The sequence below is a fragment of the Pipra filicauda genome, unplaced genomic scaffold (genome assembly GCF_003945595.2).
Source record: "Pipra filicauda isolate LSUMZ 115617 unplaced genomic scaffold, ASM394559v2 scaffold53_size3534045_pilon, whole genome shotgun sequence".
In the NCBI taxonomy this organism is placed as follows: Eukaryota; Metazoa; Chordata; class Aves; order Passeriformes; family Pipridae; genus Pipra; species Pipra filicauda.
Genome location: NW_024104687.1, coordinates 3,002,209 through 3,027,114, shown reverse-complemented (window position 1 = coordinate 3,027,114; position 24,906 = coordinate 3,002,209). Strand labels below are relative to the sequence as shown.

The window sequence follows — 24,906 nt, the reverse complement described above, 5'->3', positions numbered from 1 at the left end:
AAAATAAAGAAATTAAACAGCAAAAAAAAATGCCTTATAATCAAATGACCACCCTTAATTCCATTTTCTGTTTTCTGCACTTGATTAGGTGAAAATATGCAATTATTATGGTTTGCAGAAACTTGATGAGTTTTTACCACCCAGTTGTTCCCATCAAGACCTAATTGCACCACCCTGGAAGAAGAGTAATTTCTTTCTATGTTCTCTGACTGTCTGGTAGCTACTTTACTGGTTTGGGATACTTAGGAGTGAGTTTGGTCCATGAACTTTAGAGCTGTAAACTTTGGGGGCCAAATCCCACCCCCCAACAGCTGAACTCCCCTTTACTTCGGATAGAAACTTACTGTTAACAGCTGGAGCATATGGCACAAATTTTGTGATTTAGAGCCCCTAGTACAGCAAAACAGAGGATCAAGGGTTGTAGAGTGGCTTTAACTTTGCCCAGTTACATCTCGCACGTAGTAAACAAAATATTTTAAATTTAATGTTAACACCAACAGAAATTAATTAGCATTTGACTAGCAAAGATATGGGCTTTTAAACTAATAAATAGTGATAAGAAAATATAATTTCTAAAATCTGGAGAAGCGTTTGTGGGGCAGGCAGAGCAGCTTGTCAGTGTAAGTCAAGGCAGAGTCAAGGAGGAGAGCAGAAATATCTTGCTTGGGGGAGGAGAGGCACGAGGCATCCATGGCCCTCTCTCCCTCAGGGCCAGCAGCCAGGCAGCAGCTTCCCAAGTGGATGATACTGCTTGGACCATCTCAAGAATTGGCTTATTAAGTGTGTTACATCAGTGCAGTCATTTTAGTCTACATTAGGTCATCTGAGATTGTTTTAATGTGATTTTTTTTGTTTGTTTGTTTTTTGGGGTTTGGGGTTTTTTTAGATTAAGAAGAAAAAAAAAAAGATTCTGCTTTCCACCTCCACAAACTGGATCAGGAGGGCAGGGAAGATAGGGGACAGGACAAGGGGGAGTGGCTTCCCACTGCCAGAGGGCAGGGTTAGATGGGATATTGGGAAGAAATTGTTCCCTGTGAGGGTGGGGAGGCCCTGGCACAGGTTGCCCAGAGAAGCTGTGGCTGCCCCATCCCTGGAAGTGTCCAAGGCCAGGTTGGACGGGGCTTGGAGCAACCTGGGCTAGTGGAAGGTGTCCCTGCCCATGGCAGGGATTGGAATGAGATGGTCTTTAAGATCCTTTCCAATGCAAACCATTCCATGATTCCATGACCATGGGAAACATGCGGAATTTAAAGCTACCCAACTAGGTAACAGGGTTTTTCTTCCTTAGCTTTGTGAAGTCAATACATATCTCCATCCAGTAGTGGGATGTTCTGCATTTCAGCTCTGCTTTCACCTTCCCTGTTGGCTCTTTCTCAGTTTCCCCATCATCATGGCTTCACACTTACTCCACCAAACACGACAGTGATGAGAATATCATCCAATCCACGAGGACAAAGTTAATTTATCTTTACAGACAGGCATCTTCCTCATTCCCCACGTGCTGCACTGAGCACCTTACAGCTGCAGAGAAGGCAGCAGACATGCCAAACTACCTTCATCCCTGTGGAATGCTCATCCTGTCCTAACCTGGTTTGCTTTGTGCGTTGTAGTAACAGCATTATGAAATTCAAACTATCTCCCACTAGGAGCTGAGCCCCTAGGGGAGCATAGTGGAGTCTTGCAGACAGTCTTCATTTGGTCACTTTCTAAGAATGTTAGATTTTGCAAATGGAATCACATTCGTTTTTCTGTATAGGAAATTAAGGAATCAGAAAAGTTTTAAAAAAAGAGACTTTCTCCTTCCCCAGAAAACGCTACACTGTGGGCCAACCAACTGACACAGGCAGGATTCATCTTCTGTTTTGCTGGTTTTCACTTCCCACCTTACCCCATTCATTTCATGCCTGCATTCAGTCAGGTGAGGTCCTTCCTCAGCCTCCTTCTCTCCCTCTGCAAGACGAAACACAAGGTCAAGGGGACAAGGGTGGAGGCTCCTGAGGCACCACCAAAAGCAGCTGGAAATGGCTCAGTCCCTCTTCCCACAGCAGGCTTGTGCCCTTTGGGCACAGCTGAGCTTCCAAGCTTTCACCAGCCGTGTGAAATAAGAGGTTTTAAAGCCTGTGAGGTTTAAAAAAAAATAGCCAGAGGTAAGAAAAAACAACTGATCCCCCTCCATCAAACTCCTGCTCCTTGATCCAGCTCCTGGGCAGTTGACATCAACTCAACAAGCTGACTGTTAGGCTTGTTTAAGTATGGGAAAATTCTTAGGATTTCCTTGGGAGCAGCTGAACTATTTGAACTGCAATAGGCATAATAAGCCCTAAGGCAAACACCCAGTGAGGGAAACTGTCACCAATTGTTAAAGATGTAAGTGAAAACAGCGGGTTTTTAGCAGGAAATTGCATTTGTCAGGCGATTTGAGCTGCAGTGTTAAAAATTCTGGCTATAATATGTGAAATTTCTCCTTTCTTCTCACTCAAAAGCAGGCAAGGGTCAGGTCCTGCCAGGGCAGTGACTCTCATGCTTATTAGCATGTCACTGTGTCACCAGGGATTGGTTTGAAATGAAGATCTGAAAATCTGGCCCTTCACAGAGATGTCTAAATGTGAATTCATACCTATATTTTCTCAAATTTCGATGTTAAGAGGCCAGCAAGAAAGAATAATAGCAGTTGTCAAGCAGATATCCATGAATAATAGGTATAAATCTGGTTGGGTAAGGATGTGTGCTGTGTATATATGTTTATAACTATGTGTTTATGCATCTATCCAGAAGTGGAATTAATTTATTGGACATGCAGTAAATATAAAAATTTGGGGTTTGTGAGGCTCACTGGCAGCCAGGGCATGTGGGATTAGTTAATTGTAGCAAACAATAGTCTGGCTGGGAGCTGGGATGAAGAAAGAGGGGGAATGGGAACGTGTGATCTGCCCTTTGGCTGAGCAGCTGGTCCTGATCAGCCCCAGCTTTGAATCAAAGTGGAAATCAAATGGAACAGTGAAGGACACAGCACAAAACAGATGACATGGACTCAACTTATTTAAGCTAATTACTGAAGGTGGTGAGAATATAGATATTTGTAATCTGTGAAATATTAATGGAGAAAGAAATCCCATTGAGGCCAGCGGGGTTGTAATGGGATGTAATTTAAAAAAAAAAAAAGAATCAATATTTGCAGATACTGGATTCAGATAACAGTTAGAAATATCAATCTGCCTCCTTGCCCTTTAAGTGACTCATAAATTAATTGGTACTAGGTCATCCTTGGAAGGTAAACAGTTGGATTGACAGTTTTTTGTATATATGTGTATTTCCATTTTCCAATTCCGTCCTTGTTTGTACAGGCCTCTATCCAAAGCCCATTCAAATCAGTGGAAAGAGCCTTGTTAACATCAGTGTTTTCTTTTTATGAGGCCTCTAATAGAGTTTAATACTTGGCATCTCAGCCACCATCTGTGGGGCAGATGCCTTCAGAGTTTGGGGGTCCGAGTACAGCCCAAAATTCATCACTGAGAGGTTTATGGGGTGAGGTCCCAGCGAACACTCCTCAGTGCTGCACATTGCTCTGGGCCATGACTCAGCAGTTCCCACTGTCAATCCTATTGCTCTCAAATCTGCCACAAATAAATCCATAATTATTTTGATTTGATTTACAAGACTTGTAGTTCTTGTTCTGGCCATGTTTCAATTCTGATTGCATTTAGAAAAAAAAAAAAAAAAGGAGTGATGTCTATTTATATGGCAGTGCTCAGAATGGGGTTTAGTGTACATTTGTTTTGTATTTCACCAGTGTTTCCCGTTGTTTGATCTCTGCACAATCCAACCTGTGTCTGTGTTTAGTGATCGTGATTTCCTTTGTCTTGTCTCATTTTAGTGCTTTCCCCAGGCTTGATGAAGCTCTTCAGATGCATTGCTGTTTACTTGCCCCAGATTTGTTTCTTTCTGTGTGATTTGCCACCTGTTCAACAATGTAATTCTGAAGGTTTTTAGTTTTCTATTTCTTTTTCGTTTATGTAGTGCATCAAGATCCCTTGGATGGGTCAGGACCCCACTGGGACTTGTGTGTCAGGAGTCACAAAGGGAGGCAAAGAGAGGATAAAATGGCCAAGGCAAGCAATCATGACAATTATCTTGGCGAACGACTTTGGATGTATAACAATAGACTGATAGTACATTAATTGAGGTGTTTATAAAGATATGAGATCATGAAATCTGGGAGAAATTAATAAGTGAATGAGAGAGAAAAGCTGAATCTTAGAGATGTTATTCGGGAAAAGATGGAGATATTTTAGTGCAAAATGGGGGCAAAGATCTGAAGAGCGTGTGAAGCTAAAAACTGACAAGTTTATGGTGTTACTGACATTTGAATCCTGAATTTTTTCACTGGAAAGAAGATTTGAGAGAGTGATATGTAAGGTATTGAACTGACAGCTGAAAGCACTTAAGAAGTCACCAAGATACACCAGGTTTCCAGCTAGATCAGAAGGAAACAGAAGGATAAGGTAGCCTGTGAACCACCATTTCTTGGCAAAATTGGAAAAGGTGGAAAGGGAGAACACTGGAAACAGGCTGGAGGTGTAGGTCGAGAGTTAGGAGGAAGTCTAGGAGCAAAGAGAGTCATCAAAGTCCAATTTTTCCAAAGATGTTTAAAGTCCAGCATGTTGAACTTTACTGGCACATGGAATGTCTCAGAGCCTTGGCTGTGAAGAAGGCATTGGCAACACTGGCAAGGTGCCTTGGAGTGGAAGGGGAGGACTGAAAGCCAGACAGGGCAGGGGACTGGTGTGGGTTTGGGTGGGAGCAGAGCCAGTGGTGGCTCCGGAGCACGACAGGGAGCGTGGAGGAAAGGTGTGAACAGAAATGGGGCGGGAGCTGGAAATGTAAAACAGATTCAGGGGGAACAGCAAGCAAGCTTTTGGGTTAGGGAACTGCATCAGAGGGTAAAAGGAGGGTTGGGAGATGGCTGTGTGCATAGGCTGGTGGTTAAGTGAAGGTTATTCAGTGATAAATGACTTGTACAGGAACTAAGAAGAAGGAAGCACAGAATTTCTCGTATGGTGTGTAATCACCAGCTACTGTTTTGTGGTCCATTGGTATCTTCTCTCTTAAACCTTGTAACTTCCCTCTCTGAGAAGCCTAGAGAAAGTGGAGCACGACCTAGAATGTGTATTTTAATTTTAAAGCTTTTGCTTGAACTTCCTATTACAGGAACTTTTAAGAATGAACTTATTGGCCCTAGCTGCCTATCCCATGAATTTTAATATGACCTGTATCACATCATAATTGCCAGATGTGACAAGCAAAGATGAAAACATGTGGCTTTTAATGAGCTTTCTTTCATCTACCAGCTTCTATTTTCTCCTTAGCACTTATACAAATAAGGAGAATAATGAAATGTAACACAGCCATTCAATTTAAGAGCCCATCCTTCAAAGAATGTCACAACAAAAGAGGACAAAGGATGACTAAGAATGAATAATGAGCAATGCCCTCAAAATTGGCCAAACCTTTTTGATTAGTATCTTTCCTTACCGATGGCTTCAATGAATAATGTAACATGAGGAAAGAAAAATCAGAATAAACAGATCTGATTATGCTAGAGAAAACCATTTTCCATGATAATTCTCCTAGCAGCCTTCTCTGAATTCAAACTAATTTTTAAGGTGAGAAAAATACCTCTTTAAAAACACCTCTTTAAAAAAGGGATGGTTTCACTGAATAGCTTTTAATAGTATGAACCTGAGCCTAGGCTTGTTCCTGAAATGCCAGCATATTACAAGACACTCATTAGTTGAATTCAGTCTTGGTTTTTAATGTTACTCTCTGTTCAGTGAGCTGGCTAGGCAGGTCAATCCAATGGTTCACAACCAAATTTTGCTTATTTCTTTTGGTTTTGGAATGAAATCTTCTGTCAGATCTGTGAACTCAGAATCTGTCAAAAAGATGGAATAATGGAAGTAGAAGCTGTGGTGCAGAAGAAGTAATTTCTTGAATTTTCAACGTCTGAGCCTTTTCTTCCTGGGGTTTTTAAGTGTTACCCATTTCACTGTCTGTGTAAAGAGCAGACTACCAAAAGACTGGTCATCTGAGTACAGAGCTGGGATTTGAGTGTTGTATTCACACATAGTTGTTGCTTATTCTTGTTGTTATGCAAAAGATGCCCCAGATCTAGACTTCTTGTCAGGCCTCTGGTGAGGTTATGTCTTGTGGTACTGTTTGGTTTATGGAAATATAAATATGTGCCTTTAACACCATTTTCTTGGGTACTCGAGGAAAATGGGAAAAAGCAAAGCTCTGATGTAGTCAAAATTATTTGCCTTTTAAAATGCACTTTTAAATTCAGTGCATGGGCAGTGGAACAAGGGTGTTCAGAGGACCCTGGCCAGCCCAAAAATGGGTCTCTAATGCTGCTTTGGCTGATGATTTTCCTGATGAGGACTTCTTTTCATAAGCCACACATGATATTGGTCACTGAGAACATGTCAAACATGCCCTTTAGGGGCAAGCCTTGCTCCTCTGGAAGCCTTTCTCTGTTTCTGTCAGCTCAAAAGGTGTTTCGTGGGGTTTTTGCATATATAACCAAGCTGTAAAAACCACTACATTAAACGTTAGTAAAACACATTGCAGTGTCACTTTATTACCTCTGATGTAAACAGATTTGCAATTTCCTTGTAGCACAGCAAAAGGAATATTTATGATTCCATTCCCCTGTGGTTTTATCATCCTAATGTGGGGAAGAACAGGGTACTCTGGGTGTCTGCTGTGTGCTGGAAGGGATGGAGCACTGCCAGAGAGGAGCAGGGTGTTTTATTCTTCATGCAGTCACCAGGCAGTGCTAAATCAACTTGACAGGTGTAAGAGGAAAACTGCTTCTCAAATGGCAACAAAAAAAGGTGAGAAAAACAAGGGGGAGAATGAAGAGATACCAGATGGTGACTCTGAGAGTCAGGGTGCCTGTGAAGGCTTCAGAGCAAGTATGTGGGGATCACTTAAAGCATCTTTAGAGAACTTGTGTTTAGCTGGCCTGCTTGAATTGAGTTACAAAGGATATTCTGGTGAGTCTGCTGACAGATATCTAAAGTCCTCTTTTGGACATAAAATACTTCTCCTCTGGTGGGTGACATACTGGTGTTAGCAAGCAAGGATTTGCACCAAATTGTAGGTTAAGTGGAGAGAAGGAAAGCCAAGGAATTCATTCCTCCTTACCTCAGCGATTAACATTATTTTTCTAAACAAAAAAAGGCTTTAAAGTGACTTTATGATTCTGGAGGGGTGTTTAAGGGAGCTACCATATAAATGAAAATCAGCCCCAATACACTGTAAAGTATATTTTACAAGAATGCCTTTCAAAAATTAAATGAGATACTACTACTCTGTCAAAGCTGGAGAAACTCATTTTACACTTGGATCAGGAAGAGTGAATGATTTGCTGTTCTGACACAGGAATGACCCCCAAACCTGAACTGCCTGGGCTGTGTGGGGCTGTGTTACTGGGATTTGACGTTGCAGAAAATTGCAAAAGACTGGCAAGGTCGAGAGGACCACAGTGACTTCAGTACCTGTGACTCGTGGGTGGAGTTGAATATCTGATTTAATAGTGAAAGTATCCAGATAAAGCATTAATCTTCTGTTTACTTGTGGTTATTCAGCTGTAAATGTACAGGTCTGTAAATAGCAGTAAATAACAGAGTTCTGTTCCTGCTTTCCCATAAGCATTAGCAGGATGCTGTAATCACAAAAGTGCTGCTGCATCCAACAGGCTAAACAAGGAACACAATTAAAGTTGTTGTATACATGAGTTAAACCTAGTTAAACCTAGTTCATGTACTGGCAGATTATATGTCTTTTTGCTTCTTTCTGCTACACAGTGTATCTGCTTTGTAGTTATTAGCTACTGACATAGAAACTACTTTCAAAGTCAGTAATGAACGTATCAATTGAGATTTTTTTGGGGGGAGATGGTGGTGGTTAATTACTGACAGATCTTTTTTGTGGCTTTTTGTTTGTTTGTTTTTTTTTTTAATGAATTGCCAGACAGACTTGTTATATGAACTATACATCAGCCTGGGGCTGCTTGGGAATTATTCAAGGCACCTGGCAATAGTGTTGTTCTCCTGTAATCAACAGGATTCCCAAAGAATCAACTCACAACACAACTTAGATCTTCACAAAGTTGATAGTAAAGAGTTACGTACATTTCTGTAGTTATAAACTTTTAAAAATACAGAATTTTGGAAGTGATTGCCAACAGATTTCAGCCTAAGGGAGAAGCTCCTGTCTTTATAAATCCTGGTACATGGCAACAGATCTTCATCATCCAGAAAGAGACACTTCTGGAGATGTCAGGTACAGGTACCTGTTCTGCAGTGGCACTCAGTTGGCTAAAGCACCAGAGTCCTGTATTGAGGTTTTCCTTTCTGTGGGACCTCAACAGCTCATCCAGACAATGGCTGATAGACCTTCCTAAATCTGAGTTTCCTGCTTAGATTTAGTGCTTCCTACAGATGATTTCTTTCTCACACTCCCATTTATCACAGATTTAGTAGTTCTCCTGTCGTTTCCCTTCTTTTTGGCTCTTCATTTTTGGTCCTCCTGGCTGGGACCTAGAAGGGAAGCTGAGTGGGAAGCCCAAATGTCCCTGGTTTTCTTACAGAATTTTCTTTTGCTTGTGGAGAGGCTCAGGAGGTCTCTGGTCTCTGTTGTCCCCAGATTTGCCTTTTACCTGTTTCCTCGTGTGAACTTCTGAAAGCAAAACAGTCTCCCATTTCAAGGGAGTTAGGTTTGATCAGAGAGCACAGAGAGAGGCCAAGTATCCCTTTCCTTTAACACATCCAAGATTTATGGTGATGCCTGACCACATTAATCATCATGGTGTGCTGGGACACGGCATTGTTTGCAGTGGGAGAAAACTGAAAACCATCTTTCTCACTCTTTCCCAGAAATTAGAGTATTTTAATGTCCTCCTCTTCAGAGACACAGTGTTTTATGGGGACAGGTTTATAGCTCCTCTTTATTTTCAGGGTTCTTCTGAAACATCTGTCAAATGAAGGGAAAAGTTCAAAGTCTCTTGGAAGAGCTGGTCTCAAAACTGGATGTAAACACTACCTACCTCCTGGTACAACCACCCCTTATGCCAGATTTGGATCTAACACTCTTTTTTCCCCCCAGATCCTTTTCAATATTGTGAGGAGTTTGCCCCATAAACAAGACAGAGGATGTCTGAACACAGAACCGGATCTGAAATCTTCCAAAATTTTTCACTGACTTAGAACAGAACCTTCATTTTCCACCAGTCTTTCATATGTGATTGCCTAGAGGTTGAACTTAATACTTCAGCCTTTGACAACATGATTTTTCTCCTTTTTTCCCCCCTTGATTGTTCACATATTGAGAAGAACGGTCAAAAGCTGGACTTGATCTTGGAGGTCTTTTCTTAATGATTCTGTGATTCTAAGTTAGAGAAAGCAGTTATTTCAGAAACAGTTATATTTGTCATCACAAGCTGGATGGCAAATACCCTACCCCAAAGGACAGAGCCATTTTTATCCCAGTGAGTATTTAAACTGCACTGTCTTTACGCACTTTAAATTCCAAGCAAAGATTCCATTGAGAGCGCTGCCAAGAGTATGTCTGGGTGATATGGTCTACATACATGGCTGGAGGGAGGGCTGGAGTTTCCCGTGGTAAATTTGGAGTGGATTTGGATCTGCCCCAGGATGCAGGTGACCCAGGAGCACAGGGACATGCCCCAGTGTTCAGTGCATGTCACTGGAGCTGGAGGTTTCCCCTCAGGTGAGGCAATAGCTCTGATGCTGCTGGTGAAAAGAGAAGGCTGAGGAGAGGAAAGGAGAGGAGGAGTAACCAAGACCAGTCATAGCCAGGGTCCAGCACACACCCCAGCTAAAACAAAGAGAAAAATACCCGTTTCAGGAAAAATACAGCTGTTTCAGCAGATATTTTGTTCCTGAGTTCCTCTGTTTACACTCACATCCCAGCAGAGATCTGCAGTCCAAAACTCCTGCAGGCTCCTCAAATGAGCGTCTCACATCTAAGTTCAGTTCCTTTGCATCGGGTATTTCATTAGAGACCTGTGACAAAAAGGGCCCCCCAAAAAATCTTGTTTCCATCTTGGAGTGGAACAGAGGATTGGAGGATCCTATGCAGAGGCAGAAAGCTGTGAAGGTTCTTTCAAAGACCTTTGTAAATGCTAACCAAGCGAGCCCAGGTACTGCTGAAGCCAAGAGATGGATGAAATGCATGAGCCTCAGAGAAGAAAAAGGATGAATTCCTCAGCTGCCAAACTTGCAAGGAGGAATGAGGGTTGAGGTATCTGGTCACTGAAATCACAAGGTATCACATCTGTTCTCTGCCTGAAAGGTTGAACTCTTTATTTAAAAGAGAAGAAAATATGGTTGATAATATACTCCTGATCCAATTTTTCTACAACACTTCTGCTTATTGCTGAGGATCTGAAAACATTTTTAAAAAGAAAAAGTGATGTCTATTTGCAAGCAATATTTCAACTCACAATGTACAAAGAGCAAAGCTCTCAACCAGCTGAAATCATTCAGTGTTTTTTTAAACTATTAAATGAAAAAGAGTAGGTCTACTTCCTAAATAATTGAAATCCTCGTGGAGGTAGTAGCATGTGGAATACAAAATGCTGCAGACACATCTGAATTGTTTCATATTGCAAAATATGCATTTGGGGGTTTGTGGTGCTTGAATGCAAGTCAAATGGCAGTCAGTGCAGAGCCCCTACATTCTTACAAGAGGAATAGAATGGGAAAGTTCTCAAAATACGATTAAAAAATGCTAGCAGGGAGTTATGCAGAAAAAAATGCCACAGAGCTCTTTGAAAAAGTGGAGAGAAAATAGCACGGAACTTTTCCTCTTCAGAGTTGTTCCATATTTCTGCTCATTAATCCTTAATCAGGTTTCTTTCCTCCCAATTAACAAGTTGAAAAATGAGGAGTTTCGTGCTCAGGGAAGCTTCCCTTGGAGCTTTCCCAGTCCCATGGCTTTTCAAGTGCAGAATACCTATGCTTAGTTAATACTTTCAGCTCCTGTGGGTGGAAGGAGGATGGGCTCCCAAATCATGACCTGCACTTTTCACATTAGCACACTGATGTTTTGCAGTGGAGACAGGGACTCTCTTGGTGACAACACGGGCTGTTGCCAGCACAACACTTTTCTCCAGGGAAAGGATGCCAAACTCGCTGAGCAACTGGTAAAAATCAGTGTTTATCTGAATGCCCTCCTGAGCATTCCTCCTTGGGTCCACAGGCTGGGAAATGCACTGCCCTCAGTTTGGATTTTTGGGCTCTCAGCCTTGAGAAAGCAGACAATTTTAAACTCGCTAATAACTCACATTCCAGCTCCCTGGAAGCTTCTGACACACTTTGCTTTGAACCAGTGAAGCCTCCAACGTGCTAAATGTGGAGCCTGTGATTGTGAGTCTTTGCTGGACCACGGCTGAATTGTTAAACAAAGCAGAAAAGATGGTTAGACAGAATGAATTTTGGGAATCTTTTGCAGGCTACAAAAAACTGCAAGGGAGCTGGAATAGGGAGAAAGGAGCTCTGAACACTCGGTCATTTGGGTTGGAGAGTTGCCCACCCTCAGAGATATTAGTCTGAACCTTGCTTGAACTGCTTTTTAGCTCCTTTGCTCTGTAGCATGGAGCTGGAGCCTCACAACAACTTCCCTGCTGGAGCTCCAGTCCTTCCCTACAATCCACTCAGAGGTACCAAGAGCTATGTCTTGCTGACAGTATTCACAGCATTTCTCTTTCTGCAGGCAGGAAGCTCAGAGGCTTGTGAAAATGCTGAGTGCTCAAAATTTAAAAGGTAATAACTAAGCTTGTTAATCCACAGAATTCTGGTGCTTGCTTGAGCTTGAGGCACGTTTTAATGTATTTGTTTAGTTATTTCCCTCAGCTGACTCTTCCATGATTAGTTTGAAGGCAGGTAGAGAGGTGGAGGAAGAACAGAAGGACTCTGGTATGTGCAAAGTGCCACCTTCACAATGGACACACGAAAGCTAAAAAGTCATCTGGGAGCTGAAATCCTTGAGAAGATGAACCAAATCTCCTGGGAAGCACACCTGGTGAAATGTGGGAAAGGGGGAGCCTGGCTGCAGAGTGTGTTTTCTGAGCCCCTTAAAAATCATGCCTGTTTCTAAAATTACTTTAGGGAGTAACTGATTGCCTTTGCAAGCTGGGCTCTGTCCTTACAGTTCTTCATTAATGCCAGTGAGATTCCTCTGCTGCCCTGGAGTTTATGTTCCCAAATGCCAGTCACAGACCTCTTCCCAAGGGAAACATCCCTCACACCCCCCCTCCTGCATCCCAACAATCCCACTCGTGTAGTCTTTTCTTTTTATTAACTTTTTTTTTTCTTTCTAAAACCATTTCTTGAAATTTTACTTCTTGTTGCTCTGAACTCTTAAATCCTCTGCTTTCAGGGGGCTTCTCAAAGGTGCAACAGTTTTGGCACAGTGGGTTTTAATGGAAAGAAGAAAGCTCTGCTATATGAGTTCCTAAATCTTTTGCTTTTCTACTCCTCTGGATATATCTAAAGAACTTCTGGTTATTTTCTATGTGCACCTGGTCAATTTTTTATCCCTCTACTGAAACAGTTTTCCACTGTTTGGGACTTAAAATGCATAAGCCACTTCTGACATTTTACTGCTGTCTTAGAGCTGTGCATCTAAGGATTCACAGCCTATCAAATGAATAATTATGTCAAATAAAAAAAGAAGAATCAGGTGAAAAGCAAGCAACCCAACCAAACTTACTTTTTCTTTCACTCTGCTCTAGAAAACACTAACTGATTCTTTTTTTTAGTGCTGGGAAGAAGGAGCACAGAGTTTGAGTTCAGGTTAATTGTAACCACACAACTTTCTTCTGAAATCATTGTCTGAGCAACAGCTCCAGGCACTATGATGACTTCCACGCCTTATGAGAAGTGTTTGGGTTTATTCTTCTTATCATTTCATATGAAATAATAACAACAGATGTGATGTTTGGAAAAAAAAAAAAAATTGTATAAATGTCTAAACTCCCTGCTGGAGCAGACACACCAGGTCTCCATAACACTCAGACTTACACGTTATAAAAGGTTTCAAACCCAAGTTGGATTGGTTTTAGGAATTTCCTGTCACAGGCTCTCTATATAGGTCGAGTATTTATCCCAGATGTGCAACCTGGAGGAAGGCTTGGAGCAACTGAGACCAGGCTGTGCAGGGTGAGGGCTCAGAAACCAACCCTGAGCCTTGAGCAGTGACTCCCACCACCTCAGCAATGCCCCTCACACTGGGAGCACAGCTGCTGCTGCTGGAGAAGGAGGGATAGTTATTCCAAGGGGATAAGCCCAGGTGGATGTGGGGTGGGATGGCTGGCTTGGCTATCCCTGCTGAAGGGATCAGCCCATCTTTGAGGGTCTTCTTGTTTGTGCATGGAGGAAAATTTTAATGGTGCTGCTGACGAGCAGCACGCTATTTGGGAAGATTTAAAATGGTCAAGGGTGTGTTTTTCACAAGGCAGAAGAGGAGGGCTGACTGTGGGAAAGATGATCCTGTAAAATTCACCCAGGTCTCGCTGCAGATACAAACTGCTCCTAGTCTACCTTCTATTGGTAATTGAATATTTTTAGTTTTAACCATAAAAAAATGAAAGATGACATTTCAACTCTCAGCTAAGATGACTAATGAGTCTCTGCTGCCTAAAGGCACAGCTCACACTACTTCATCATCCTGGCTCTGAAGTTTTCTGGCTCCCATCAGGAGCTAAGTCAGAAAGCTTAACTGGTAGAAAACAGCCTACTATGAAACCTAAAACTGAAGAACCAAGTGATTGTATCTCCATCAGAGATTTGCTTGTGTTAGTCTCTGGAGTGCCTCACCAGAGGAAGCTGATGCATCTGTTGCAGTGTCATTTTCAGCATGTTTTCTGCCTTTTTGAGGAGTGAAAAAACATAGTTTGGTCTATGCTAGAGCTTAACTTGATTAGAACTGAAATAACATTAAGTAGTACTGATTGGGAAGTGGCTGATTTCAGTCTTTCTCAAGTGTAAATTTAGTACTTGTGAGTGGAAGTAAGTGTAGTAGTGGGGATAAAGTGTAATGGCTCATCACTACTGAGAACTTTACACCAGATTTTTCCTGCTCGATGTGTGTGGGCTTCATGTGTGTCCTTGGGAGAGTGAGAAGGTGAAAACTGGGTGATATCATAGTAGTGCTGTCTATTTTAGTGAAATTAGGTGTTTTTGGAGAACTGATGAAGGTGTTCATGTGTGTTTCACCTCTAGGTCTACTAAAGCCCAGGTGTTCGATTCTGATCCTCATGGTGGAGAATATACACCCCTTTCCTATGTCCTGCCACTTGGATACTTTCTTTGTGCCACCTGGGATCCATCTTTTGCTCCAAAAACATGGCTGTGCTGCAAAATCCTCAGAGCTGGCAGAATTCTTGGGAAATGTACATTTCCAGGGCCAGAAGTCATGGATATTTTCCAGTTTATTTATGTTAAAGGAATTTCGTGTCACTCTGTACAACTGCCTAGTGAACGTGCTATACTAACTATGGATATATTTCTGCTGTATAAAATTCCTACTACAGCCTTTCATTGAGGGGGAGGGAAATAATTCCACTATAAGGCAGTTTTATACCCATATGACTTTCTTTCTATATTTATACTATTTTTGGTAAAATACTGTCAAATGGAATTGCTAACGTGGTCGAACTTCAACATTTTTAGGATGTCTCTTTTATTGAGCTGGGATTGTATCTTAAGATTGTAGCTATTTTCTGTCTTGGTTTTGTACTTGTTAATGATATTTCAAGTTTCAGTGTTTATTTTTGATGGCTACACTTAATGTTCAGTGTAAAATCTTTAATCTTGCTGTACACCTCAGTGATTTGACATTTTAAGCTATTTCTAGCATGAAGATGTGTTTTTAATGGTAATTTTAGTCCTACACCCAGCCATTGTGCAAGTGGTCTGTCTCAGTTCTTTTCTCTATTGTTTGGCTAAGTCTGTTTGTTTGGCTCAGGAAAAAAGAGAATGGTTCTCATTTTTGATGGCTGTGCTCAGTTTTGTGGCTTTAGCTGGAATTAGTGTCTTCTCCCTGTGCTTCAGAAAAACATCAGAGGAGACATTTTAAAATTAATAGCACAGAATTCAGCCTTAGTCAAAGCTCATAATGAAAAATTAAGAATTCATATGATATTTTCCAGGCTGCATATTTTTGGCCATTAAAGGTATTGATATGTCTTCTATAGAGTGACTAAATACACATATTCCTCTGTAGAGAAAGTGGAGGACTTTTCAGGTGTGAGAGGGTACCTTGTGCCATGAGCAACTGGAATCCACTCCTAGGCTATGCCTGGAGTGATGTTTAATGCCTCTGTGTGCTGATGGATGCAGCTTGTCCTCTCATCATCTCATAGAATCATAAAATCATGGAATGGTTTGGACTGGAAGGGAACTTAAAGCTTACATAGTTCCAAACACCTGCCATGGGCAGGGATACCTCCCACTAGCCCAGGTTGCCCCAAGTCCTGTCCAGCCTGGCCTTGGACACTTCCAGGGATGGGCCTGGACACCATGACCAGGTTTGCAATATGATTCCCACCCTTGTCCTTTCCCATGAAAGGGCATCAAGGTGATGCTCCCATGGGCAGTGAGGGAGAACATCTGGGTTCTTGTCTTTACCTGCCTTTCTCTTCTCCTAAAAAGACATTGGGAAAGAAAGATGAAACCAGTTTAAGACATGGAATAGCTATGGACAGTGTTTCCATGCCTACCCAGCTCTCCACCTGGAGGAGGCTGCAATCTGCAGGCAGGTAAGGGAGCAGAAGGACCCTTGGAGCAGAAGGACCCCGGGCAACCAGAAGCAGAGCCACAAACTGACTTTGTGCATGTGGGATCAGGCTCCTGCATTGTCCCTGTCACAGATCCCATCATCTCCTCAGCAGGCTGTGCAGTGGCAGCAGGAGGCAGCTCAGAGAAAGCATGTGGTATCTGGAGTTTAGATGATCCTCAAGTCTGAAGACTTGGCCAGAAAACTCCAAGAGAACAGGCTCTCTGGAAATTCCTCCTCCCAGCTGTGCCAGGAATAATAGAGGCTCTTCCTGCTAGTTTTGTTGCATCTGGAGCCAGCCACAACCTTTTGTGAGAGAGCAAAAGTATGAAAAGCAATGAAAGAAAATGAAAAAGTGTGCTTTCTGAATCTCAGAAACGTTTGGTTTCATGTCAGACCTCACCTAAAGGATAAAGATATTTTTTTTTATTTATTCTTTATTTGCTTTTGATTGCTGAATTTTCCCTCAATCTTGGAAGCAGGTCAGGAGCACTTTTACCCTTGTATAAGAGTCTGTGCCCTGCAACATTTGAAGTAACTTCTGTGCCCAGTCCTGCCAGCTGGTCCACAGTGTTTTGGTGGCATAAAGAAAGGATGGAATTGTTCAGTGTCTTTGCACCATGAGAGAGGTCTGTGTGTCCCTGGCAAAAGGCGTATCTGGTCATGAAAATGAGCTCTGAGATATCAAATGTGTAACATTTGTGGAAGCCTCACTCAAGCTTTGCTCTCCTCTTCAGCCCTTGAAAATGTCCCTCCTGATTTAAGGAGGCTTTGGGTCAGACCTCTAACAGAGTTGGGTTGTATGGCTCCTAACTTAAAGTTTGCTTTTTTTTTTAAAAAACCTTCAACAGCAATCATAAGTGAGTGTTGCAGAGTGATAAATATTGCCCTTCTGAGAGAAGTCCCCAGTGTCTTAAACCCCCAGGCAGTGTTTGTTGCTTGTCCTAGAAAAATATACAGACTTGGTGCAACATTAGCCAATAATTAACGTGGTTTTAGGACAGGAAATTTTGGTTATCTCCTTAATTCTTTATTTGATCTTTGATCTGGAATTATAATTTAGTGTTTTAACTGCTGTACAGAGGATTTGTTGTAAGTGCACATTGCTTGCTTTGTTCTCTTAGTGCTCTGGAAATGGATTGTTCAGAAAAAGCAAACACAAATAAAAGCAAAATGTATGTGTTTTAGGAACTTTCACCTGCCTCAAGATGCTGCTTCAAATATTCTGAGATGCATGGGGGCTGGTGGTCTGAATTCAGGCCAAAAAAGGAACTTATACGTATTGTTGGCAACATTTTGGACGTGAACAAAGTCAGAAGACTGCTCAGACTGAAATCCATGGACCTGTTTTCAGGGAAAAGCTGGGCCCTAACAAGTATAGACTGTGACTCATGAACATCTGCGGAAATTTCACACTTCCACAATCACATTATCAAAAGCAAAATTTAGCTAGACCAAATTTACCCCCCCCAAATGTCCTTAGACTGTAAATATAAAAAATTATTTAGACAACAGAGAACCTTTTTCTGTTTAACTCAGCCCCCACAAAGGCTGTCCATCACAGAAAAGCAATCAGAAAATATTTTGAGCGAGTTAAAGTTTAGCAGAAATAAGCTTTTATTGCTATTTCAACTTGCAGGTTCATTGCAGTATTAAAGTACTTTACATGATTCTGACTTAAATATTACTTTAACCACAGGAATTAGACTGCCAGAGTTTCCATTAAAAATTTCTGCTGTCAGAAGATGAATTATCAACCACACTTTTAGTAGGAAAAACTCTATATTTAGTTGTTGGGGCAAAATTTATGATATTGCCCTCATTAAGAATTTTTGTGCAAGTCCGTAAAGACCTAAGAATAGTATAATGAGCATTAAAGTCTTCATTCCCACAAAATACACCCTTAGTTGTGTGCTTAATTTACCTATATCAGTAGCTGCACAGTTTTGTATCTTCTTTCTTAACTGCATGTTGAAGTGTTTTGCTTAAACAAGACCTAAATTCTGTATCTACCTTGGGATGGCCCAGAAAAAGAAACAAGGAATCCAAACCTAAATATAGATGGGGTTTTGCCATGAGATACCTGACTACAAGGTATGTGTTCAGTCCCCAGAGAACAAGGGATGAGTCTATAACCAGGTACGGCAGGCAAATGGGTTTACAGAAATAAAAAACTGGTATTAATTACAGTGATTTGTTGCCTCTAGAATTAGAAATAACATCCTAAAGCACATCACCATCCCCACTTCTCTTCCAGCAGTGACAAATCACCTCCATTGCTGTAGGTACCTGCTGGCCACTGTCACCCTCCGATCTTGGGCAAACTCTGGCCACGCCAAGGCCAAGATGTGCAGCGTGGTTTTGACCCTCTAAACTGAACAGCATCATTTTTAGAGGCACTTCAGTGTATGTTGTTGCTGCTCATTGCAGTGGTAACTTGGGACTTGCTGCATTACTGAAAATCCTACTGGCAGTGCATGTTTTGATGGAAAATGCACCAGTTAAAGAAACCTCATCACTGGAAGGGTGATGAGGTTTTCATATCCCTCATAGTGATGTCCTTCTGTTGGCTTAGTGGTGCAAGCTCAAACCCCAAATGCAAAAATACAGATATGAACTGCAGCAACAAAAAAAATCCTGGCACTGAAACCATTCTTTGCATAGAAAAACTTCTGTGTTAACTCACCATCAGCACTGCCTTGAACTCCTCTTGTCTTCTCTAAAATCCTGTACCTCTGTAGTGTGACATCCTTTCTCCCCTCTTTTGAGGGTATTTTAAATACATTTTTTTGTATTTAAAAATGACAAAGCTCTTGGAGCTAAAACACATTGAAAATCATAAATATGGTCAGAGAACATTCTGCCTCCAAACATCAAGGACTGTCAGGCTGCACAAGGCTGATGCTCCTCCATTTCTAGATCTGAGTATCACTGTGCACAATGAGTTAGACAAGCACAAACTTGCAGGAATTGAAAATGATTCTAGGTACGGCTCTTAAAAATATAAATGAAGAGAAACATGATGCTTCTCTCTTTCTTTCCATTTGAAAAACTGCATGTACTTCTAAATTGGTGGAAAAGAGTCTTTAAATAAAACAGTCGTTTGTCTGCTTTGCCTCCAGAAGATGAGGACAGAACGATTTCCTAAATGCATCTTTATTAGATACAAGATCTATAAAGGCAGTCTGGGCTTATCTGGCAACCTTTATTTAGACTAAAAGGGAATAAAATAAATGAATAATTTAGGCAATAAAGATGAAGGCAAGTGCTTTCCTTGTCCTGCTTGTACATATATCTCCTACTAGCGGAACTACAGTGTTTCTAAGGATGCCTGCTAATACAATTGCATCATTCAGAGCAGTTAAAGAGAAGCAAGCTGGCTCTTCAGAAGGGGCTTTTTTTGACCAGAGGTTCAGTAGAGGATGCTGCATCAGTAGGACGCAGCCATCACAGCTTCCAAATACCCTCACACATGCTGAGGTTGCAGGCTGAGCTGACAATGGCTCAGCAGCATCTTCAGGTGGTGCTCTCACTATAGGCAAGCCTAAATTACCAGTGGTAAATTCAGATTTCAAGAGATGAGGTTGTGACTGAAGTAATTCCTAAGTGTTTCCTCCTGCTGATTTTAAGGAACAGGTGTGGATGTACCAGAAATGCTTTGCTACCCTCAGGCACAACCATCTGGCTGAATAGGAGAAGCATAATTAAAAATAATGGACACTGAGATATGGCCATTTAGCATCTCTATTAGGAAAGCTGTTTTGAAATGGAAACCTCACAAGAACACAGTGCAAGGTACAAATGTTATTAAGTCTGAATCCAAGTCCCGTTTATTTTTACATCTTGGAATCAATTACTTTGATCCAGACATCTTATTAATGGCTTGTTTCTAAAGTGAATACCTATCCATGGTTGCAGATCATACACAAAATTATGGTTGGATATGGGCCATGAAGAGAGAAATGTCCATAACTCAGCCTCTTCCCTGCATCTACAAGTTTAATGCTTGTTTTTCAGTTTCTCTAAAACACCAGTGCTCTAGGTCTATTTTATTAATAAGTTATGTTCATATTATATGTATCTCAATGTCTTTCAAAGCCACAGTGGAATTTCCTGAATTTTCTAATGATTAATTTTGCAGCCAGTTAAAGAAGCAACCCAATAACTTGGTCATTTCCAGTTGAAGCTGTAAGGGCTGAACTGCTCTGATTATTCTTGCTGTCCAATTTCTGTAGCATCCCCAAGGTTTTTTCAAACTAGCATGGAGAATACAAAATCATTAAGACAGTCTTATTGATCAGGTGGCAATTTTCATTGTTATATGGAAGATTTCTTCAAGATAAATAAACTATATGAAAGCAATACTTTAAAAAGCACAGTTCTTTATGAATGCCATAAATCAGTTTCTTTTCCCATATGTTTTTCAAAACAATGTTGTCCTGGTTATCTCCAGTAGTTTTAAGAAGTAGGGGACACATACCCCAACAAAATAATTTATCTAAAATTAAATTCACGGTATGAATCAGGAATTTTTTCTTTTTCAGTAAGGAAATGGCAACTTTAGGTGGATTTTGTTGTATTTTTATAAGTAAATGGAAGTTAAACAGAAGTGGCCATACTGAAAAGTTTGTTCCCACCATCTGTGTACATGACAGATTGCTGGTTTTGTCTACATGCTCCTCTTTTCATCCCTTTATTGATGTTGGAATTAGTATGCATTTGGAAAACATTGATGTTCCTAAAGTGTTAATATTCAAATTTTATGGTTAGAAATAGAAGACATAATTTTATTTAAAAGCAAAATCAAAGGTCTTATCTTGTGGAAAACTGCACAAATTCCATACATCAAAGCTGCTGCAGACAATAGGCTTGATGACTCCAAGAATATAATCCCTGTGCAGAGCTGCACAGATGGAAACATCTCAAGGTCACTGGTCTTGTAAGGAGAGTCCTGCTGCTCTGCACCAGGGTTTGGGATGATCCCTGGAGAAAGAGGAGCCAACTGTGGCAGAAATTATTTTCATTAATTTCCAGTCAAACATTGGAGCAAAATATTTGGGTTTTTCTCACGAAGGTAAAAGAAAAAGAATCTTTATGTGATTTGGTAAAGTCAATGGTGGCACAGCTTAAGGTCTAGTTCACCTTCAGAGAAAGCAAGTTAGGTGTTCTCCTACTAATTTATAAGGATAAAAAATAAATTCCTGGATACTGTGTTGAATTGATGGTAAAGATCCTGAAGATTCCACATGAAATATTGTAAGGCTTGAGCACATTGGGAAAGGACAATGGATTGTGAACAACCTATTGCAGAGTTTTCCTCAGAGGTATCTGTGCTGCCTGTTGTAGTCCCTACCTGCTCAAACAAGCCTAACCTTCTTTCCATTGACAACTTCTGCTAAATTGAGCATTTCATAACACTGGCCTGTTAATCTGATGCCTTCACAGGCAACACAAGTAATTCATCCTTGAAAACTAAAGAGCAGTGAAGCGCCGTTATCTGAAATCCATATGAATATTTTTGGGCGTATTATTAGGCTCCAGTTTCTCTTGAAACAGAGATAATAAACATCAAAATATGCAGAAAATTTTTTTTTAGCCTGTAAATACCCATCCAGATCCACAGCAAGCCCTAGAATGTTGCAGCTTTACAGTAAATTAATAACATTTCAGTTGGAATAAAATCAAACCTGCTTCTTGTACATACACTGGCAGGTGCATGGCAGTGCAGGTAACCTCGGCCAGGCCTGACAGGCAGCTACCAGGCTCAAAAATAGTGCATTTCCTACAGATTTCATGAAAATAGGTCTCTGCACAGCATGATCCTACAGAGCAGGGATGTGCTGGTTGCACCTGGGGCAGCTCCATAAGCCTTTGCTGCAGTTTGGGAGCAGAATGTGAAACACAATGTGAAAGAGCCTTTTATTTTATAACTCCCAGCAGTACCTGTAGATTGCCCCTTAGCTTTGTTAGGTGCAGCATAAAGATTCTATTAAATGATGTTTTATGAACTGAGCATCTAAAAGCAGCTTGTTTTTCTTTCCAGCTCAGACCTGGCATGGATAGTTCTGGGTAATTTTTGAGTGTCAGCTGTTCACAGAGGAAAACACACCAAAGTGCAAAAGCATTCTCAGGGTTACACCATGAGATTGATTGCCAAACCTGTCTTGAGGACTGAACTTGTTTAAGAGAGGCAGGCAGCTCCCAACTATGTTATTTACTCCCAGCAGAGAACTTTCAGAGCCTGAGCCTTGTTCCAGTCAGAATATGATGAAAGATGAAACACTCTATAAGGAAATGCAATTAAAACAATCAGCCAATGAAACCAAAATCCTCCCAGCTATTCCTTCCTCTGGCTTTCCTTATACATCCTGTCTCTTTTTTGTTTTGGATAATTAAATTGAAAGCTCTTTGAAATGAGGAGCTGTCTATATTTTGTCTCTTATGTAATACCAAGATCACTGTTGGTACTTTAGAAAATACATTATTTTTTAGCATTTGTCTTTACTGCCTCTAATGGAGACATTTGACCCTGGATTTGTGCAGGAACTTTCCTAAGGATGAACAAAAGAAACAACAGCGTGAATTGACAGCACATAATATTTTTCCTGAGGGTTTTTAATTGGTTGTGAACTAAGGAGGAGCATAGGAAATCTCATATGTCTTGCAAGTTTGGGCATAATAATGCAAAACTGCACCTGAAAGTTAGACACAGCCAGGATGAGGTTGTCAGGTACCTTCTCCAGCCCTGGCACAGCTGCCCAGGGCAGTGGTGGAGCCTCCATCCCTGAAGGGATTTAAAAGCTGTGTGGATGTGACACTTGGGGACATGGGTTAGTGGTGGTGCTGGGTTAATGTTTGGACTCAATGATCTTAGAGAGCTTTTCCAAAATAAGGATTCTGTGAACTGTGGTAGCCTCACGACATTTTGGTGATTGATTAAAAATATATGGGTGGGATACATGGCACCTGCTTTTCTTTCTTCAAGGCTTTGCAGAATTTAGGGCTTAAAGAGATGCCCACTTATTTAAAAATTACTCTCTTTGTGCTTAGTCACCACCTCTGCCAAGCTCAGCTCTCCAGCCTCCCAGACCTCTGTAACAGATGCTATTGTGCAACAGGAGGGACTGTGATTGAAGTTCCCAGAACAGATTTTAATTAGAAACATAACTTCATACAGTAGCTTGGAATGAGTACAGGGAAAGGGGGGAAAAAAAAATCAAACTGAGTGTTGCAAATGAAAATACCAAAAGGAAAAATAAAAACGCATTTTAGTGGTGTTTTGTGCTGAAAAGCACTTGATAGGGAATACTGTGCGTATCTGTGAAAAATTGAAGCACGCAGCAAGCAGTAATAATTATCTGAGACCCTCAAAATGGTGTAGATCTGCGTTGCCTCATGGATTTTCTGAGAGCTGCCATTTCTCATGGACCTCGGCACCGCTGTGCTCGTTCGTCCCGGTGAGGAGCCCAGCCAGCTTGGCACTGCTGAAACCCAGAGACTTTGAACACTTGTTTGTCTGATGTTGGGTTTTGTTTTTCTGCTTAATTAAAATTTAACCGATCTTTTGTTTTGTAGATTGCCCTCCACTTGGTCTAGAGACATTAAAAATCACTGACTTCCAGCTCCATGCCTCCACAGCGAAGCGCTACGGCCTGGGGGCCCACAGAGGAAGGCTCAATATTCAGGTAACATCCATTTTTCTCCTAAGTGGGAGAATGGCTTCAGGTTGTTCTGCTGTATAAAGAGAACCAGTGGATAGTTATTGGTTCTGACTGCTTTGTCAGCTCATGTAATTCAAATGAAGGGGAAACACTGGAATTATAGGAGTGAGTGAGGTTGATGGATAACCTTTAAATTCGTGGGCGAGTCAGAAAAATCTCCAAACTTACTGTGCAAATCCAAACAGACCTCTGTGAGCAAGCAAAGGTGGAAGCAGCTCCCTTCCCAGCTATAGAAAATCATCCCAGCTGCCTTAACAATCAGCCTGGAAGGAAGATCACACAGCAAGGTGCTTTTTTGCTTGTAGTTAATGACAATGCTTAATTGAAAGTGTGGTTTGAAGTGAAGTCCTTTCCCTAAGGCAGTTTTGCAGTGATTATGCTACCTAAAAATACTTCAGTTCAGAAGCCTCCAGCATACAGTGTTGTTTAGTTTCTTTTATTTCATGTTAAAGATGTGTTTAGGTGTCTTGCAGGACCCAATTCCATTTTCCCATGTCTTATGTTTCTGTTTTCCACTTGATTAGTGCTGTTACTTGAATTACAGTCTCTCCCAGACTAAAAATGTTATGTTGCATAATAAAGTACAGCATTAAAGTCATAAACAGGATATTAGCACCAAGCCAACAGTGAAAAATCCCTAAAGTTTATTTAATTTATTTGTTATCTCTTATTATTATACCTTCTGATTGATTTTTTTTTTTTCTTCAGCTGAAGGTGCTTGCTAATTAGGGAACTAGGACTGGAACTAGGAGTGGCAGGAGGCCAGCACAGACATGGGAAGGGGCTTTTCCTTTCCCAACCCCTGTGCAGGTACAGTGGGTTGTGTGTGTGCAGCGTGAGGTCTCACCTGCAGCCTTCATACTTAATGTCTTCTGAGATCCCAGTGAGGTAGTTTGCTTCTTTACTTCATATCCTCTGCTAAAAATGAAACCCTCAGAAACACAAAAATGGTGTGCAGATGATATTCAGATGGATTCTAGAGGAATGCTTAGTTATTTTATTACAGTTTTGTTTATCTAGTGGCATGAGACCAAGGACTGTGGTGTAAACCTCTGAATTCCATGTTGGTTGTGGTTGCTTATTTTTCATGCTGGTGTTAAAGTTTAATTTATTTAAATACAAGGATGACCATACTTGTTTAGACCAGGGGTCCATCATCACCAGTAACACTGCTTTAAAATAAATAGAGAAGTGGATGAGGTTTCCTGTAAATATTGTCCAGAGTCTGCAGCAGAAGCCAAGGAAAGCAAGCAGAAAAAAAAAGAAAAAGGGCCACTTAGCTCATCCTGAAAGCTCCCAGGGCTTGGATTAGACCAAATTT

At 41.1% G+C, this 24,906-nt stretch overlaps 1 protein-coding gene across 1 annotated transcript in view; it reads left to right on the top strand.

Annotated features, from left to right (window-relative positions):
- The window catches only part of CPXM2 (carboxypeptidase X, M14 family member 2), a 75,166-nt gene that overhangs the window by 1,294 nt on the left and 48,966 nt on the right, over positions 1-24,906 (top strand). Inside the window, exon 2 of the mRNA XM_027726439.2 lies at positions 23,440-23,549. Within this exon, the coding sequence (XP_027582240.1) occupies positions 23,440-23,549 (110 nt within the window). The remainder of the gene's footprint in view (positions 1-23,439; positions 23,550-24,906) is intronic.